General features: G+C 44.7%; 1 protein-coding gene and 1 long non-coding RNA gene across 3 annotated transcripts in view; one reads left to right on the top strand and one right to left on the bottom strand.

Annotated features, from left to right (window-relative positions):
• tbc1d14 (TBC1 domain family, member 14) overlaps nucleotides 1-16,487 on the bottom strand; it is a 26,638-nt gene extending 10,151 nt beyond the window's left edge. The window contains 5 exon segments of the mRNA XM_076143729.1: nucleotides 221-303; nucleotides 629-753; nucleotides 8,792-8,915; nucleotides 13,192-13,972; nucleotides 15,932-16,487. Coding sequence (XP_075999844.1) covers nucleotides 221-303; nucleotides 629-753; nucleotides 8,792-8,915; nucleotides 13,192-13,972; nucleotides 15,932-15,980 — 1,162 coding nt within the window. The 5' untranslated portion in view covers nucleotides 15,981-16,487.
• Nucleotides 14,636-18,037, top strand: LOC142993104 (uncharacterized). 2 transcript variants are annotated; one of them, XR_012961102.1, is made up of 3 exons: nucleotides 14,636-14,759; nucleotides 17,147-17,224; nucleotides 17,355-18,037. It is a non-coding gene; the product is annotated as an uncharacterized LOC142993104 (long non-coding RNA). The 2 variants fall into 2 exon arrangements; XR_012961101.1 differs by having other exon boundaries at nucleotides 17,147-18,037.

Raw genomic sequence — 18,037 nt, 5'->3', positions numbered from 1 at the left:
TACAATCAGTGAGAGTCACACTTTTATGAGCTAGATATGGTCGTAATATCATCTTGAGTGAACATAACCACGGAATCCTCTGCTAAGCCCCTAATAATCAAAAGTTACAAAGGGTTTTGATTTGCCTTGGTGGCTTGGGGAGATAAAATGTCAGTTTAATTGGAATTCATACAACGTTAAAGTCAGTCAGTTAGTCAGAATGCTCCCAAGAGGAACTCACCCCTCTTCTTGGCCAGGGCCACCATCTCTTCATACTGCTGCCTGTGTTTCTGTGCTTCCTCAGCTGGCTTGGCAGGCAGATTACTGCAACACACACAAAGGGCAGTGGATGAGTAAGTTCCCTGAGCTAACCTTGCATTATCTATACGACCACACGTGTCTTACAAGAAGAGACCTTTTATAGCTCTCTAGTAAGGGTGTATAACAGCGTCTGCCAAATTATTAAATCAAAATGTAAAAGCTGAGTGTGGTCAAATGACCCAGAAATATCATGGGGTTAGGATTAGACAGGCTTAATGGTGTGATAAGCAAACTCATCTGGTCAGTGAGAGATTGATAAATGTAGGATAAGTACAACAATCCAAAAACAAGCCTTGACCCAACTGTATGTGTGCATGTGTTTACATACGCAGGTCTGTCCTCCAGTATCAGTGCCGTAGTGGAGAGTGGCTCAAAGTTCAGGTTCTTCCTCACACTCTGCCTGGGAGATGGTGGGTTGCCAGGTCCAGCTCTGCCACTCTTCGATTCATATTCCTGACAGAACAGAACAGAAAACAGACACATGAGTAAAGACAGATGCCTCTCCAGAACATTACTGGAGACAGATTGTATTCAGAGAACTACAAACAGAAAGCATACCAAACAGAAAGCATACCAAACAGAAAGCATACCAAACAGTAACATTAATGCACCCGATTTAGCCATTTGGGCTCATTTTCATTTCTAATCCCTGGGCAGGTTGATGGAAATACAAATACTACAGTACTTGAAAAGAAAAAACACAAATTACCTCCTGTTGTTATTTGATTAATTCAGTTTATTAATGTTTTCTTTGTCCTTTTTGCCTACGTTTGAGCACTCTGCTTGATGGGATTCCTGTAAAATAAATGAATTTGTGCTCCACTCTGATATTCCTCCTGCCTATTTTGTGGCTCTCCTCTCTAAGCAGGCGGTTGACGTAACCTAACCTAATTTCATCCCTGATTGATCCAACAGTAACAAGATAAACCACCATTTGCATACCCCACACCCCTTATTCAAGCAGGGCTACTATGGGGATGAAGGTTTCATTTGAAGCAACAATCTGACTTTTCAAAAGACTACTGTGATGAGATTACAACAGAGAATGAAGCAGACCGAGCCAGCCACAGTTCTGGCCTGAGGAGAACCAAATGTACAATTGGGGGCAAGTTTCATGAAGCAGGATTACCAAGATGGCTCCATAAGGGCACTCAGGAAAACTACTGAAATTGGAAAACAAACACATACTATGTAATATTATATAAACTTCAAAATATCTTAATGAAAAGGACAACATAGTGGAAAGGCTTCACTGTTGCTCTGCATGAGGCCGCTTCTTTTAGGAATGTCCCAGGAAGACTTGCTGCCAGGGAACAAGCTTTGTCACAATGCTTTCGGTAAACGTCTCCAGTTTCCTAGTAATGATGTCAGAACTCTCTGTGTGCCTCAGTGCAACTGCTGTGTGAGACTGGCTGCCATGCTAGCTGCTAATGCTTGCGATCTGAACTCCAAAACACCAGGTAGCCGCACTCTGGGGACGACTTCAAGTTGTTTTCGGTAGCAGCAGAGTTTCTCATTGATAAAAGATGCAAACATCCAAGGACGTACCAGACAGCACACAAAGCAATCTTATTTAATCCAACTACGGACATAATTACAGTAAACTTGCTGGGTAAACTGTCCACCTACAGTACGTTGACTTGGATCTCTGCCAATAAATCAGTCTCATGAAAACTGTAGGATGAGGGATCAAAGAGCTCCCGCAGGATGCTTAGCTTGGCCTCCCTGCATGTCACCCTGCTCCAAGCAAGTCCTGCTCCTGCTTCGTTTAATTGAGGAATGTTTCAGCTAGTCCCAAAATATTTCACAAAAGCCCATCGAGCACAGGTCAAAGTGTTAAGGGCTCAGGTGAGTTAGTAAGTGGATGTGTGTGAGAGACTGCTTATATGCAAGAAAGGTACTAAAGTGAACCAGATTTAAAAGGGAGAAAAATAAATACTGTGTAGATAGCGAGGAGAGTGAATTTAAATCAAGCCAAACTAAATGCTTCAGTCAAACTATTGCTGTGGCCAGTTACTGATATAAGCCGGAGCATGTAGAAATTCAAGCCATATTTTGGGCAGGTTTTCCCCGAGCCCATACTAGGCTGATGTCATCAATTTTAATTTGGGTAATTGTGCAATTTTATCAAATACAAAATATATTAAAAAACATAAACCAGATTGCACAGGAGGAGATTATGTCAAGAGGTAATGTGATGCATGTAAAGGGCACATCAGGGATAACAGCAGGAGGAAATCAACCGCTACACATGAAAAAGCTCAAATAGAAGAACAGAATAGAAAAACAGATGTCACAGCTGCATGTGCTTTTGTTTGGCTATGGTTAAGGCTTAGGATTGAGTTCAATGCATTTAACATGGGCCATGTCCATGTTCATCATCGTACGTCGACAAAACCAGAAAACAGGATAAAACAAAACTTGTAGGTCAGCCATTAATCCTTCTAGAGGAAATTAAATGAGACATTTTCACAACCATCACCCCCATCAACACGAAGCGCAGACGTAAGATGAGCTGAAAGAGGCCATTACATGAAATCTGAGCTGTCCTCTTTCTGTTCCCTCTCGTTCAGTCTGACTACAAATGCCCTCTGACAAGACGACAGACAGTGGGGTCACCGCTCTCACCCACTTGTCCTCACATCCACAGACATAGTGCTGATGCTCACTCACCATGAACGCTGCAGTTCCGTACAGACGGTTAGACCTCCGGTGGGGCTTGTTTCCAAACCCTAGCCTAGCATCATTGCTGTCCCCGAGGGCTCACTCCTGACAACAGGAAACCCAGGAGCAAGTAGAGGACAGGGAGGTGTTACAGGAAGGCATAAGAACAGGCAAACCACCAATGGAAGGACACACCCCGCATTGAAAGCGATGCAGCAGCATGATACCCTTCTATTTTTCCGCCTGCCTCTCTCTCTCTCACTCACTTCACCCCCTCCCCTCCCTATGAGAAATGACGCTACGCTGAGCAGCTCTGCATCAGGTCTATTGCCGCTCTGTGTGTCAGCAAATCTGCACTACCATGTGTTACTAGTCACTGCCACTGCACAGACAGGAGCTCTGAGCTCCTCTGTGTCCCAGCCATTTTAATCAACCCAAGAGTAATGGATCTTGTGTCAGCCCCTCTTCTCGTGTGCTCCCAGTGTGCTCCCAGAGGTTTTTCCACACGTCACTCCCCCTCTTACTGAGTGCTTCTGGCTTTACATAAAAGCAAGCTTTGTCAGTATAGCAACACTCTCATCGGGACATTGTATTCATTAACAAGGGGCCCACACATTACCCAGCACCCACTCCATCAATGGTGAGGCTCACCGTTTCTATTACAAGAAAGTAGTTTTTTTAACCAGGATTATTCCCGATGCTCCAAAAACTTCCTGTTTGTCCTTTCCCACAACCACACTGTTCACTGTCGTTTTCAGTGAACAGGGTCCTCTAGTGGTGAGGAAAACTAACTGACGGCTTCCCCGTACAAGACAGTGAAAAGAAAAACTGGTGAGAAAATGCAAACAAGCCCAAGCCTTTAAGTGACTAAAACGCAGAAAAAGTCAGGTCAATTCTAGACTGCAATGCAATTTTTAATTTTAATTAATTTAATTTTCAAATTCAAATGGCCTCTTCTACTATTAAAATGCCTCCCGCTGCAGCTTCTCAAGCTTTTACTAGTACGCTGCCTCAAGATGTACATCTGATGACGTCTTTAGAGATTAGTGACTGTGCCAACCAATTGAGTTTGTTTCAGAGGCTTGTTCACTCAGTCAGAAAATATAAGCCATCAGCAACTTCCACACAATTTCACCAACAATATTGACTTCCTAAATCCTTTATGTGTTTAACACGAGATGGTATAAATGACCTTGCATTAAAATAACTCCTCTGCAAGGAATATCCTCCCTTTTGAAATCGGTATCACTTCCACAGCACAGGTCAGGTTACAACATAATTACCTTGCTCAACAAACTGACTGTTGATGTGACTACACTAGTGTATTGTGAGGCTTCCCCAATATATTGCCAATCCAAATTCACAGCAACACACTGTTGCAAAGTAAATTAGAAAATAAACCCCCGACAGCTGATTTACACCGCTGATGAAATAGGCTATGGCGTGTCTGACACCACCTGAACAATAAGCCCTAAGCAAATAAAGCATTCCACACACACAAACACACCTGCAGTGCACTGACCCCGTCTCTGCCAAGAAACACAAAAGCCTGAAAGTCAAGCCTTGTTAACTGACTCCTGTGGTCCAATATAAGGTTACACACCATAGATGAGATGCTTGCTCAAGTGAGTCAATGAGTGCGCATGTGCGGTCCAGAGAGATAAAAACAGACTCAAAACCACAGAACAATCTAAGGCCAGTGTTTGCCAAGGTGTGTTGTAAGGCTTGTATGCTAAGCACAAGAATTGTGTATCATAGGGCCTTCAAAAGCACAAAGAGCTTGGTGGAGTGGGCCACAACCCAGATGTTAGAGACCAAACTCAAAATTGTATCAAAATAACAGGTTCGTTAAAGCTCTAGCATGTGTTCCTCTACTCCTGTACTAAACAACCTGGCTATCTAAGTGCTCTCAATGACCTTGACAGTTGCAATTCCTGCTTGCTCAGCCAAGGAGCCAGGATCTGTACTGCCCACTGGGGATGAGAGAAAGAGAGTGACTTCAGATCAGCAGCAAAAAGCAGAGCACAGCAACCAAACTCCTCTACTGCTGCTGCTGCTGCTGCTGCTGCTGCTGCTGCTGCTTGATGCTCAGGAGATGCGCAGTACGGCAGTGAAAGCCGTTTGCGGACGGCGAATAGATGAAAGAGTCACTCATTAAAATATCAGCAAGGCTGGCAACCAACTGGACCTCATCTTCACCAGGCACTGTTCTAGCGCTGACCTCTCCGTCACTCCTCTACATCTCTCTGACCACTACTTCATGTCCTTCACTCTCTCCCTCTCCTCCCCACCCACCCAATCTCCCCCCACCCGCATGATCTCTTCTCGTCCCAATCTACGCTCTCTCATCCCCACTGATCTCTCCTCTTCTGTTCTCTCTGCTCTCCCTGCCCCTGAATCTTTTTCTCTTCTTTCCCCTGACACTGCCACTGATCTTCTTCTCTCTACCTTGTCCTCCTCTCTGGACAATCTCTGCCCCCTTATCTCCAGGCCTGCACGCCCAACTCCACCGGCCCCTTGGTTGTCGGACTCGGTGCGCACTCAGAGACGGAGCTTGAGAGCGGCTGAGCGCAAATGGAGGAACGGCAAACTCCTGGAGGACCTTCATGCATTCCAATCGCTACTTTCCTCTTTCTCCTCCTCTCTCTCTGCTGCTAAAGCTGCCTTCTTCTGCACGAAAATTCAAACCTCTGCTTCCAACCCCAAAAAACTCTTTCAAACTTTCTCATCCCTTCTCCAACCCCCACCCCCTCCTCCTTCCTCCTCTCTCCTCCCAGACGATTTCGCCAACTTCTTCGACAAGAAGGTCAACGACATCCGATCCTCCTTCCATCATCCGCCAGCAGTCCTGTCTCTACCACCCTCTCCATCATCTCCCTCTCTGTCCCAATTCTCTCCCCTCTCTGCCCAGGAGGTCCTCCAGCTCATCACATCTAGCCGCCCCACCACCTGCTCTCTTGACCCTGTCCCCTCCTCTCTCCTTCAGTCTGCTGCACCGGATCTTCTTCCCTACCTGACCCACGTCATCAACACGTCTCTGGCCTCTGGCTCTTTCCCCTCTGCTTTCAAGACTGCTAGAGTCACTCCGCTTCTAAAGAAACCAACTCTTGACCCTTCAGACATCAAGAACTACAGACCGGTATCCCTTCTACCCTTCCTATCTAAAACTCTTGAACGTGCTGTCTTCAATCAACTGTCCCTGTACCTCCACCAGAACAACCTTTTGGACCCCCACCAGTCCGGCTTCAAGGTGGGCCACTCGACTGAGACGGCCCTCCTGGCAGTGACCGAGTCACTCCAAACTGCCAGAGCGAACTCTCTCTCCTCTGTCCTGATTCTCCTGGACCTGTCTGCAGCATTCGACACGGTGAACCACCAGATCCTTCTCTCTACCCTTGAGGGAATGGGTGTCTCTGGCTCTGCGCTCTCCATGTTCGCGTCCTACCTGACAGGTCGCTCCTACCAGGTAACACTGAGAGGTTCTGTTTCGAAGCCACGTAGGCTCACCACTGGGGTTCCGCAAGGTTCGGTCTTGGGCCCTCTTCTTTTCTCCCTCTACACAACATCTCTTGGTTCGGTTATCCACTCCCATAACTTCTCCTACCACTGCTATGCTGATGACACCCAGCTGATTCTGTCGTTTCCTCCTTCTGACGCCCAAGTGGAGACGCGCATCGCTGCTTGCCTGGCAGACATCTCGGGGTGGATGTCGAAGCACCACCTGAAGCTCAACCTGGACAAGACTGAGATGGTGTTTCTCCCAGGGAAGGGCTGCCCGCACCGAGACCTGGCCATCACCATAGATGACTCCGTGGTGACGTCTACTCGGACCGCGAGGAATCTGGGTGTGACCCTGGACGACCAACTGTCGTTCGCGGCAAACATCGCTTCGGTGACGCGTTCCTGCAGATTCCTCCTCTACAACATCCGGAGGATCCGTCCCTTCCTCACCGACAAGGCAGCGCAGGTGCTGATCCAGGCTCTTGTCATCTCCCGCCTGGACTACTGCAACTCCCTCCTTGCTGGCGCCCCGGCTTCCGCCATCAGACCTCTGGAGCTCGTCCAGAAAGCTGCTGCTCGTCTGGTGTTCAACCTTCCCAAGTTCTCCCACACAACTTGCCTTCTCCGTTCTCTACACTGGCTCCCCGTAGCTGCTCGCATCCAGTTTAAAACTCTGGTGCTAGCCTACAGGGCAGTGAAAGGAACAGCTCCTTCATACCTCCAGGCTATGGTCAAGCCCTACACCCCCGGCCGACCACTTCGCTCTGCTGCCTCCAGGCGACTGGCTGCCCCGGCGCTCAGCGGCCCCTGCTTGCGATCGATGCGGTCACGGCTTTTCTCTGTTCTGGCACCTCAGTGGTGGAATGCTCTCCCGACTGATGTCAGGACAGCGGAGTCGCTACCCATCTTTCGCCGCAGGCTGAAGACCCATCTCTTCAAGAAACACTACCCGGATCCTCCCTCTTAGGACATCACCTACTCTGTCCTAGCTCTTCTGATGCTCTTGTTTTCTAATCTTTCATTTCTAATCTGTCCTTTTGTTTTTTGTTTTTTCTCATTCATCATAGTACCTAACTTATTGCACTTCTACTCTAGCTCTAGTTATGCTCTTAGCTGTTGGTTTAGGAAGGAAATGCGCTTACGATTTCTTGTGACCTGAAGTTCTTTTATCTACCTTTGTTGAACACACTTATTGTAAGTCGCTTTGGATAAAAGCGTCTGCTAAATGACCGTAATGTAATGTAATGTAATCAGCGCATCCATTCTTAGACAAAGAAAACTTTAAATTCAAAATTACAGATATGCCTTTACTTGGAAAGACCATCACATGAGACTGGAAACAAACATCACCAGTCAACAAATCAAGGACATCGATTCAGCTCCAGTAGACTCAGTTACCTGTGATAACGATGAGCAACCCGGCAACCCTGACTGGGTAAGCGCCTAGAGATGATGGATGAATGAATGAAGCCGAAACTACTGCCAATGGTGCCAATTTTTCCGTAATGTGCACCGGAACTTAAATCATAGACATTTCTGATGAATGGAAACAAGACCTACTTTTCAACGCACTCTGTCATCTAACTTTGCCGGCACTCTAAAAATAGACAAAACGTCATGCAGCACGTCTGACCAAGGCTTTAAAACTGTCAAGTCAATGGTTTGAGAAATTGTTGGCATCCTCCTTGTGTGCCAGTCATGCTCACCAATCAAAAGTGGCCAAAGGCGACTGCGTATACGTCAGCCAAGAATGAAGACATGAAATCCAAGGAAAGCATAAAGTTACTGGTGTGTAGAAATGGCCTCCAATGAGCCAGAAGCTACATTGGACAATTAAGTCCCGAGGGAAAGCAGCACTTCGGAGATATGGGAGTATTTCCAGTATTTGTGACCGCTACTCCAAATGGGGGGGAGGGGGGGCTCATGAAGGCACCGCAAAGTAACGGAAGCCGTGACGCACTACCTCCCTAAAGACATGGTGTGTATCAACACTTAACAAAGACAGTTTTCCAAAACACCAGATAAAACATACAGTATGCAATTCCCTTCCACACATACTTGAGTTGGGTTGAGCTCCCAGAGATGTACTGTAAGCGTAGCAAAAGAGTTGAGACAGAGCTTAAGAAGCATTACACCCATTACATCACACACCAACTGATTTGTGGTCAAGCACAACTACCAACTACAACTACCAGTCCAGTGCATGGTCGCTAAAATAAGAAGACAAAGACATTCTGCCATTGTCCATAGAAACAAAATTAGAAGGAGGTGTGTGTGCATTGAAATGACAAGGCAAAAAACACAGTAAAAGATTTCACCACACTACCTTCTGTATTCTTTTGGAGTCTTTTATGGGGGCGTCCTTTGGAGGGACCTTCCCAAACAGCTTCCACCCCGGTTCCCTGTGCTCAACTGGATGACTGTCCTTCAGCCTCCTAGTAAAGAGGTTCCTGGAGAGCAGATGGGGGAAAATAGATTAGACGACAAACAAATTAGGTCACTATTACATGGAGTCTAACACCACACAGCCAGCATAAGTGTCCGTCCATGTGTCCTTCACAACTGCTGACATACAGTGCCATGAAAACGTATTTGTCTCCTTCCTGGCTTCTTGTTTCCATTTTTGTCACACTAAATTGTTTCAGGTCCAACATACTTTAACAGACAAAAGAGTCCCTGAGTGTCCATATTCTGATGTCTGTGATGTCCCCACACACCCAAAAGATTTCCTTTCTCTATGTGGGTCATGAGATCGCCTTTACCTTGAGTTCCTGCAAGTAATAAATAAGTCACTAGTGGAAATTCTCAATCATTCTCAAAAATTGGCCGGTTACTCAAAAATCTAGTTATACTGACTTTTAGCATTTGCATCTTTAAAAGCAAAAAAATGTGTTCTCCTGTTGTTGTTGACCATAATGAACAGGAAAACCCCAAAGAGAAGACTCATGTAACATTAAGTGTAGTATGATGTGGGTTTGATGGGGGTCTAACCTCTTAGCCAATGCATTCCCAATAGGACACTAGATAGACAAAAAGGAGGACAGTAGGAGAACACACAAACTCACACAGGCTGAGCAGTCTAACCTGTTGACTCCTATAGAGTATGACTTGACCCCTCAGGTTGTATGCTAGTATAATGACTTGACCCCTATGGTTCTACTGTAGTAAAATGATACCTAACTTATTGCACTTCTACTCCAGCACTAGTTATACTCTTAGCTGTTGGTTTTTGTAAGGAAATGCACGTACGATTTCTTGTGACCTGAAGTTCTTTTGCCTACCCAATGTAATGTAATGTAATAGCAGGAAACATGCTGCTGAACGTTTAGCATAATTCATGTTTCTGTATTCACTTTGGAGGCAAATATCAACATTTCAAGCTTGTGATTTTATTTTCTGCTGGCTGATATAACTGCACAGGAGGATTTATGTCATGGAGTCGAGAAAGATGCTTCTGTCAGTTTCTATTTATTCCACCATATCTCAGAACAATCTGATTTTACCAACTAGGTACATAACCACTAAATAGTTTTCTAAAAATAAAATAAAGAGAAAGTGCAAAACCTCAAAGAATTCAATGGCTGTGCTTCCATGTACAGCTAACTGAAATGCCGATTCTTATCCGATTCACAGCACTGACAAATATTCCCTATGATCTGTAACACTCTAGATTTAGGAGCGAGATTTACTCTTCTTCCTATGCTAAAAGCTAAAATAGCCAGCAGTGAGCTCTTCCTTTGTTCATGCAAAACAAATGGAAATTAAGTTTTAAGGTGACTCAAAGGACAAAGTTGCATTGAGTAACATTACAAACACAATCAAGGTAGCACAACGCCTGGAATGCAAACTGAAGTCCTTTCCAAGGAGTGCTTTGTTGATAATCAGAAACACAACATATGGAAATCTACATTGCTCATTCTTCATTTCGCCCTGTGGCCTGAGCACAAAGCCACATGCAATGACATCCCCCTCTGGATACCAGTAATACTTAACTTTGGTTAGTAGTTGTAGAATGCCAAAGGGCAAATACAAAAAGAAAACAACATTTCCTCTCCTAGAAAGACGCTGAGAGATGGATCGTGTCACTTTAAGCGGCATATGAATATCAGAAAAATCAACGCATGTGAGAAGCTGATATTTGAATAAGAGCACATCTATCCAAAGAAACCAAACACCACTTTGCATAAAGAGTAAGCATGAAAAAACAATTGAGTAACTACAGCTTTAACATTTCGAATCAGGAAAACTTAAGCACCAACTACTTGCCTGTGGTAGGTGTTCGTTTTGGTTATCCTACCTGTCGATGCAAAGGACAAGGGAGGGAGCTGCCATTCTGCTGTGTTACCATGAAATACTGAGTCAGCACAATCCCTCAACACAAGAGAACAGAGACAAAGGCCCAGGAAGTTTCACAAAAAGCAAAAACTCGAGTAAAGATTCCAGTCCATAGTTCCCTTAATGTAATTCCAGAAAGAAAAAAATGGACACAGTCCCTGATTTGAGTGCAAATGTGAATTGTATGGGGGGTTGCATGAAGTGGCCTGCCACTCAGCGTCCCACCTCCTGAGTGAGGATGTTTGGCGACGCCGGGCTGGGAGGGGAAGAATGTGTGTGCATGTGAGTATGGGGGGAGGGGTGTTCTGAAAGGCAGAATAGGGATGAAATTCTAACAAAAATGTTGTGCAATCTGGCCACAAGACATGTAAGGGCCAAAAAGAAATTGAACAAAGGACATACTGTATGTGAGGTATCACAACATTCTTTCTGTCACACCACTTATCTCTCTCTCTCCCTCTCTCTACTAGGGGAATTTGTTCAACTACTCACTGCCTTTCTGTTCTGTTACTTCCTCCAAAACTGATATTTGCATTCTTTTTGACCGTGTGTGAACAACCAAGCCAAACATGATGCCTAATCCTTCCTTCAGTGATGACACCACTGTGCCGGCAAGGACTTTATGCTGCTTCCCCAACAACAAGCCCTGGATCACCTGTGACCTGGAGGACCTCCTAAATAAAAAGAGGGCCTTCAGGTCTGGTCACTAGAAAGAATTGAAGCTGGTACAGCAGGAACTGAGGGATAGGCTGAGGGTGTGGAGAACCTGGAGAAGAAGCTTCAGCAATTACCATTGAGGACACGCATGAAGCAGATCACCAGCTTCAACCTTAAGGGGTGATAGAAGGGGGGCAGTCTGTATAGAGCCAACAAGCTGAATTTGTTTTCCAAAATATTCAACCCCAACTGGACCCTCCTCCAGAGGCCCTGAGCTCGCATCCTCTCTGTTACCGCAGCCTCACCCTCACCTGTGGAGCGCTCTTGATCACAACTCCCTATCCTCCACAGTAATGACCATGCTCCACTGCCAGACCGTGACCACCAGCAACATCTGGAGACAGCTGGAGAGAATCCACCATGGCAAGGCTGCAGGCCCCGTCGACATCAGCCATAGGGTCCTGAAGTCCTGTGCTAACCAGCTGTCTGCATCTTCCAACACCTCTTCAACGCGAGTCTGACTAAGGAAAGGACACCGGCGCTGTGGAAAACATCCTGCTTGGTACCTTTACCTAAGAAGGCCATCCCATCCGGCCTCAATGACTTCAGACCAGTTGCTCTCACATCACATGTAATGAGGGTACTAGAGATGCTGGTCTTGGCTGGGACCACAGGTGAAAACTGCTCTTGACCCTCTACAGTTAGCCCATCAGCCTTGTGTGGGCAAGAACAATGCTGTCATTTACCTGCTGTGGCGTGCTAAACTGCGGGGGATGGGTGTAAGTATGTGCATGGTCTCCTGGATTAGAGGACAGACTCCAGTTGGTGTGGCTGGCTGGCTTCCTGTCTGATGTGATCAGCAACAAAAAAGTATTCCATGGAACAGTTGTGTCTCGGTTCACACGGTACACCTGCCAACTCAAGAGTCTTGCCAAGTTCTCTGATGACTCTACAGTTGTGGGGTGTGTTTGGGCTTGATTTGATTTGTACTCCTACCAATCCCAATCTAATCCAATATCACATACAATGTCTCATAGGATTTAACAGCCCACAACAGCAGACGATTCCTGACCAGCCCAGATCTCTCTAGGAAGAAAAGGAATAACTACAACGATTTATTATATAAGGAAAAGGAAGAAACCCTGGGAGAGGCAATTCAAAGAGAGACTCCCTTTCCACAAGTGGCCAGGTGTGCAATTGCAACCGCAGGTGGGAAATACAATAATACAGCAAAAACACAACAATACGGCAAAAGATGAATGACTACAGTGGATTGGTGCTAATGGCCACAGCCTGGAGCCGTTTGAGTCGATGAAGAGGAGGGCACAACAAACTGCTCTGCTCATTGACAACCCAGCCTGTCCTGACAGACTGGAAAGACAGCAGAGTTCAGTTTCTCCCAAACGCCAAAAAAACATCAGTGTTATCGCTTAGAATACGGTGCAATGTCCTTTTCATTATAAGTATAAAGGATTCGCTGTAAGCTGTGACTGTGAAAAAGCACGTGTTCAGCAACATACAGTGTGTTTCATCAAAGTCTTATTGCACAAGTGGTAATGCTGGTGGTCCCAAATGAAAGTTCATTTTAATTTGGACACTGCCTGTATATCATGTTACTCAGCGCACATGTTCATGATCTAGCAATAAAAATAAGGTGTTTCATTCAGAAGAAAAACCGATATGCTTATTATTGCCATTTTTACTGGAAATGTGGAATGTGATAGCTGGACTTACCTGTTGAACAAGCTGGCCAGAGGACCCAGTCGCTTCTGCCTCCCATCTTCTTCCTGCTGAAAGACCCTGGACACAGGACTCCAAAAATCCCTCAGGTTTCCCGGTGATGAAGACAGGGTTACATCTGAGAAGTGAGCAGTGCCGCTGTCGTCCGTCTCCAAGTTGACAATGGCGCTTGAGTCAGAAGTGACTGTGAAATCCAAGATGTCCTCGTTGGAGACTGATAGTTCAGTACTCATGCTGGACACACTACATACAGAAATGTTGTCGCTACGGTTCAAGGATGCACTCCCTGCACTCTTCCCCATGGTGACGGATGATCTGAGGGCAGGACTGAAGAGGCGCATGGAGTCATACCCGCTGCGGGGGAAGGAAGAGGATTTGCAGAGAGCATTGCCTTCAGAGGGCTGATTCAGAGGTAAAGTTGCTGGAGAGTCATCGCTGCATCCGAGGACGAGACCCCCATCCCCCGAGCGTTGATGGCACCGGCGGACAGGCTCTGGAGGGTTGATCTCCAGGGTTGGAATGCCCGAGTCGTGTGAAGTTAGGCTGTGGCTGTCCTCTTCCAGGTCTGCATGGCATTTTTGGGGACTGCTATAATAGATGAGAGTAGGGGAGCAGAATGGCTCATGGCTGGGCTGGACTGCTTTGCAGCAAGGGGCAATGCTGAGTTCATTGCAGTGGTGGTTGGGATGATCGTGAAGGTCGGCAGCAGGTAGTGTTATGATGGTGGGGTCCTTTACAGCAGAGCTGTTCTGGATTATAGTTCCTCCAGACACACCTCAAAAAGGACACAAAATAGATAGAAATTTTACTTCATCGATTAGTCAAACGCATGAATAAGAAAAAAATCATTCCCTTTTACGAGCATAGTGTCAGGGTCTTTCCTACCATTCAAGATTTAGGCTAAAAAAAGGTTTTATTCATCACCGAAGCTGAATACCAAAAAATACATTTTATCAATTTCCAAAATAATTCCACTGCACCCAAAACTAAACTAAACTGAAACAAAACAACAAAAAGCACGGAGGAAAAAGAATACTGGCCTCTCTACCACCCCACCTGATAAGAAAGCGAATAGTTTTCAGCTAAATGACAAAAGAGTTCCTTTCATAAATTCCTTTCTTAAAAAAGAGCCTCTACTACTTAGCAGGAAACTAAGATACAATACGTGCAAAATATGGACAAAGAGGCCTACAGGATGAAAGATGATCCAATAGTAAAGAGGCAGTAACTGGAGTAAGAACTGAAACACGAACAGCACACCAGCCATCATGCTTTCACACCAGCTGGAAAGCTAAGCTAAAGCTACTGTGTCTAAACTGTGAATATGTATCAAAGATCTGATTCAGTCTTTCGTGAAAGTGTTTCAGTTTTTAGTGAGGCTTTGCATTTATCTTTGCAGACAGTAAGAGTTACAACCTTTTGAGCTGCTGTTAGGGGAGCGAGACAAAAGATACACACACACAAAGAGTTGCTTCATAACTGCACCACCTGCTGCATAGAGATGAATATGACGGAAACCTCCTCAGAAAAAGATTGTTTTCTATTGCCATTTGTCCTACAAGGTGAGTTCAAGGTCTCTGCAAGAATGTCACTCACTTGTTTTGGTGAATGTAACAAAAACCCTCTGGTATATTACCTCTGAGTGCAAGGTGAAGTAATTGAGAGCACGGTAAGAAGGCAAAAAGACAACTCGTAGTAAATACTAATCAAGCCTACATACAATGCTGAAGTCAAACCCAAACACTGGATCTAATGTTTTACAAACGGCTGAAACGCAAAGCTTAGCTCTGCCTAAGTCGAAAACCCTGACAAGCAGGTTGTCATGTGAGCCGAGTAGACTTTGTCCCAAAACAGAGCAACTTGTTCCTGTGCCACTATGACTACATCTGACCGAGTAGTGGTCATTTTGAAAAGGGGCCGTGTCGTTGAGAAGGCAATTTCACCAACAAGATTTTAATTTGTGGGTCAGCAGCAAATACTGACAACCGAGTTTGTTTATATGGTGATGAGAAAGACCAAAGCAGCTGCACAAAAAGACTCCTGCTGCATATTTGATATCATGAATTTTGAATCCACTATTATACTCCATAGTGGTGCCTTTACAAAAACACTCATATACAGTATGTTGTCCACAGTACTGATTACTTTATCTAACCAGTTCAGGTACTAAACAAAAGAAAGGGTAAGAGCATCTGCAAAATGCATTTTCTCTTAAATAATTGTTTTCTGTAGAAGAAGGAAGCAGAGATTCAATATGGGGATCCTCAGTTGCATGGCTATACCATGAGGAAAACTTCACAAATTGTAGAATTTTTATTTTTAAGATTTTCATTTTTAATAAACTAAAGATTGATTAACACAATGTAAAACGTGGTGACTTTGGCGAACTATTGAGCGCATGCAATTCACTTTATGGCCCATCAACCATCACTTTACCTCTGGGTTAAACAGGGAAGTGAGTATAGAGTGTCGATTGCTCTTAAAAGATGTCATTTCCTCACCGCAGGAGGGATCTAACGTATGCCGTATTTAATAATAGTAGGTAGAAACCATACACGAAACGTCTGTTTTAAACGCATGATAGCGTAATAGTGGTATCTATCGGAGAAGGAGCGCGTGTGTGTGTGTGTGTGTGTGTGTGCGTGTGCGTGTGTACGTGTGAATTTGTGTATGTGTGTGCGTCGAATGTTGGATAGAAGCACTGAGACAGAATAGAAGTATTTTAGCATCCTACCACAACGACTGTTTGCCCTGCACTCGGTGCCGTTGGTCTCGTTCGCCATGCTCCCCGTTGTTGATGCTACAGGTGGGTGGCAGGTAGCCGGCTGGAGCTCTCCATGATGTGATGCTTTGACTTACGGCTGCTGCTGCTGCGGCTGCTGCTGCACCACCATCACTTCCCTACCATCTCTGCGCGGCTTAGTACTACAGACACAACTGGAGGTCATTTGTAAAAAGGAATGTATCTTACTTCGGTATCGTTAAGACACGGCGGGATGGATACACACACCACGTACACCCGGTCTGCCTCCTTGAGTGCACTTGCGCGCTGACGCCTAATGATTTTGTCAGCGCTTCCTCAAAAATAACCTAAATAACATGAAAAAGCGAGAGATATTGAGACAATTACATCGCCACCACTCCAGACGAAATACTTCCGTGCTTATGAATGGCATAAACAAACATATTACTTAAGTTTGCGCAGGGTATAGAACATATTTCAATACCTGTCGTAACGCTTCCGCCGCCATTTTAAAACAAACTTATACTGTGAGTGCGGTGTAATCGAGCCAAGAATGCTCAGCGGTGATAGATTCACCTGTCAGGACATGAAGGCATTAATAATCGACCTGATAACCAACATTCTGTTTAATATTTTCAAATTTTCATTAATCTCATTAATATTTAATCCGTGTGCCGACCGCTGCGGATTTCTTTGAAAATTATTTGTAATAAATATATTAAGTTATTTTTAAGATACCGTGTCTAATTTAAGTATTCTATGAAGGGACTGTAAATCTGTTATATTTTCTCTCAGTTGACATTTTGGCTTGAACGTAGGACACGCACAAGTTATTAGTAACATTAATAATCGCCAGATTCATTTAATTTATATAATCCAGTAGCTATTCCAGCGTGCACGCATCTACTGCCCTCGTATTGCCACATCTAAAATGCAAGGAATATAGCTATTCAAACATACTCTTGTAATAGTCTCTTGTATAAAGTTGTACTTCACATAGATTGTGAAGTAAAATGTACCAAATACGTAGTTACACAAACATTTTGGTATAAACACATAATTCAAAGGACAGTCAGAAAAGCCAAATAAAACTTGAAACGATATGCCCAACAACAAAATGATCAGTCCTGTTGTAATTAAATGAATGTATTGATAAATGTGACAAGAGAATAAGTTACTGTTAACCAGCATTTGTCCTTTGTCAAGATAATGCATCTCCTGCACAGGTGTGGCATGTCAAGCTGCCGATCAATAGCCATGATCACTACACAGGTGTTCCTTAAGGTGGGGTCAATAACACGTCATCATTAAATGCCGACCAACAACCATGCCACTGATTGCACAATTGGCATGCAGACTACAGGAATGTTGTTGGTTGTTGCCAGAGTAATGGGTGTTCCTCTCTCCACCGTAGGCCGCCTCCAGCTTCATTGAATGATTTGGGAAGTTCATCTAACAATCCTTAGAACCGCAGACAAATTGTAACCACACAGGCCCAAGGCTGCAACGTGTCACTTCTTCCTGAGGCCCGTTGCCGTGCCAATCGACTGCCACCGTCTTCCTTGAATTCCTTGAAGCCAGCCTGCATACTCACACGACACGTCACTCATTGATGCATATCTGTATCCTTAATCAAATGAAATCAAGAGATAAGTCCTTAATAAATCTATTTCAGATTAATGTTGAATAACATCTTTGAAATTGAGTGTTGAGTTTATATTTCTATTCAGTATACATAAAGTAGGAACCCACTACTTCCCCTACTGTGTTGTCATCCTGCCCTCTAGTGTTACTATGAGGTTGTTGACCAAGAAAGTACGCCCAATGGAGAATACCAGGGGTTCAAATACAGCAACGGTAAGAATCATAACAGACAAGCAATTACAAAGGTTGACATTTGGTTTATGCCTTTATTAGATGTTAGGAAATCAAATTTATTCAGGATGTACATAAAATTAGAACAACACAACTATTGGAAGGGGTGGGGGCCGGGGAGTGGGGAACATAGAGAGGGGCCAGAGAAGGAACATCATCTATGTGGGAATGAGAAGACCATGGAAACTCCAGTTTTCAATGCTGGATATGTTCTTCAAACCA

This window comes from Genypterus blacodes, unplaced genomic scaffold (assembly GCF_046128005.1).
Source record: "Genypterus blacodes isolate CSIRO-AG114 ecotype Tasmania unplaced genomic scaffold, CSIRO-AGI_Gbla_v1 ptg000027l_1, whole genome shotgun sequence".
NCBI lineage: Eukaryota > Metazoa > Chordata > Actinopteri > Ophidiiformes > Ophidiidae > Genypterus > Genypterus blacodes.
The sequence above is the reverse complement of the archived record's forward strand: the minus strand, read 5'-3'. Positions and strand labels throughout refer to the sequence as shown.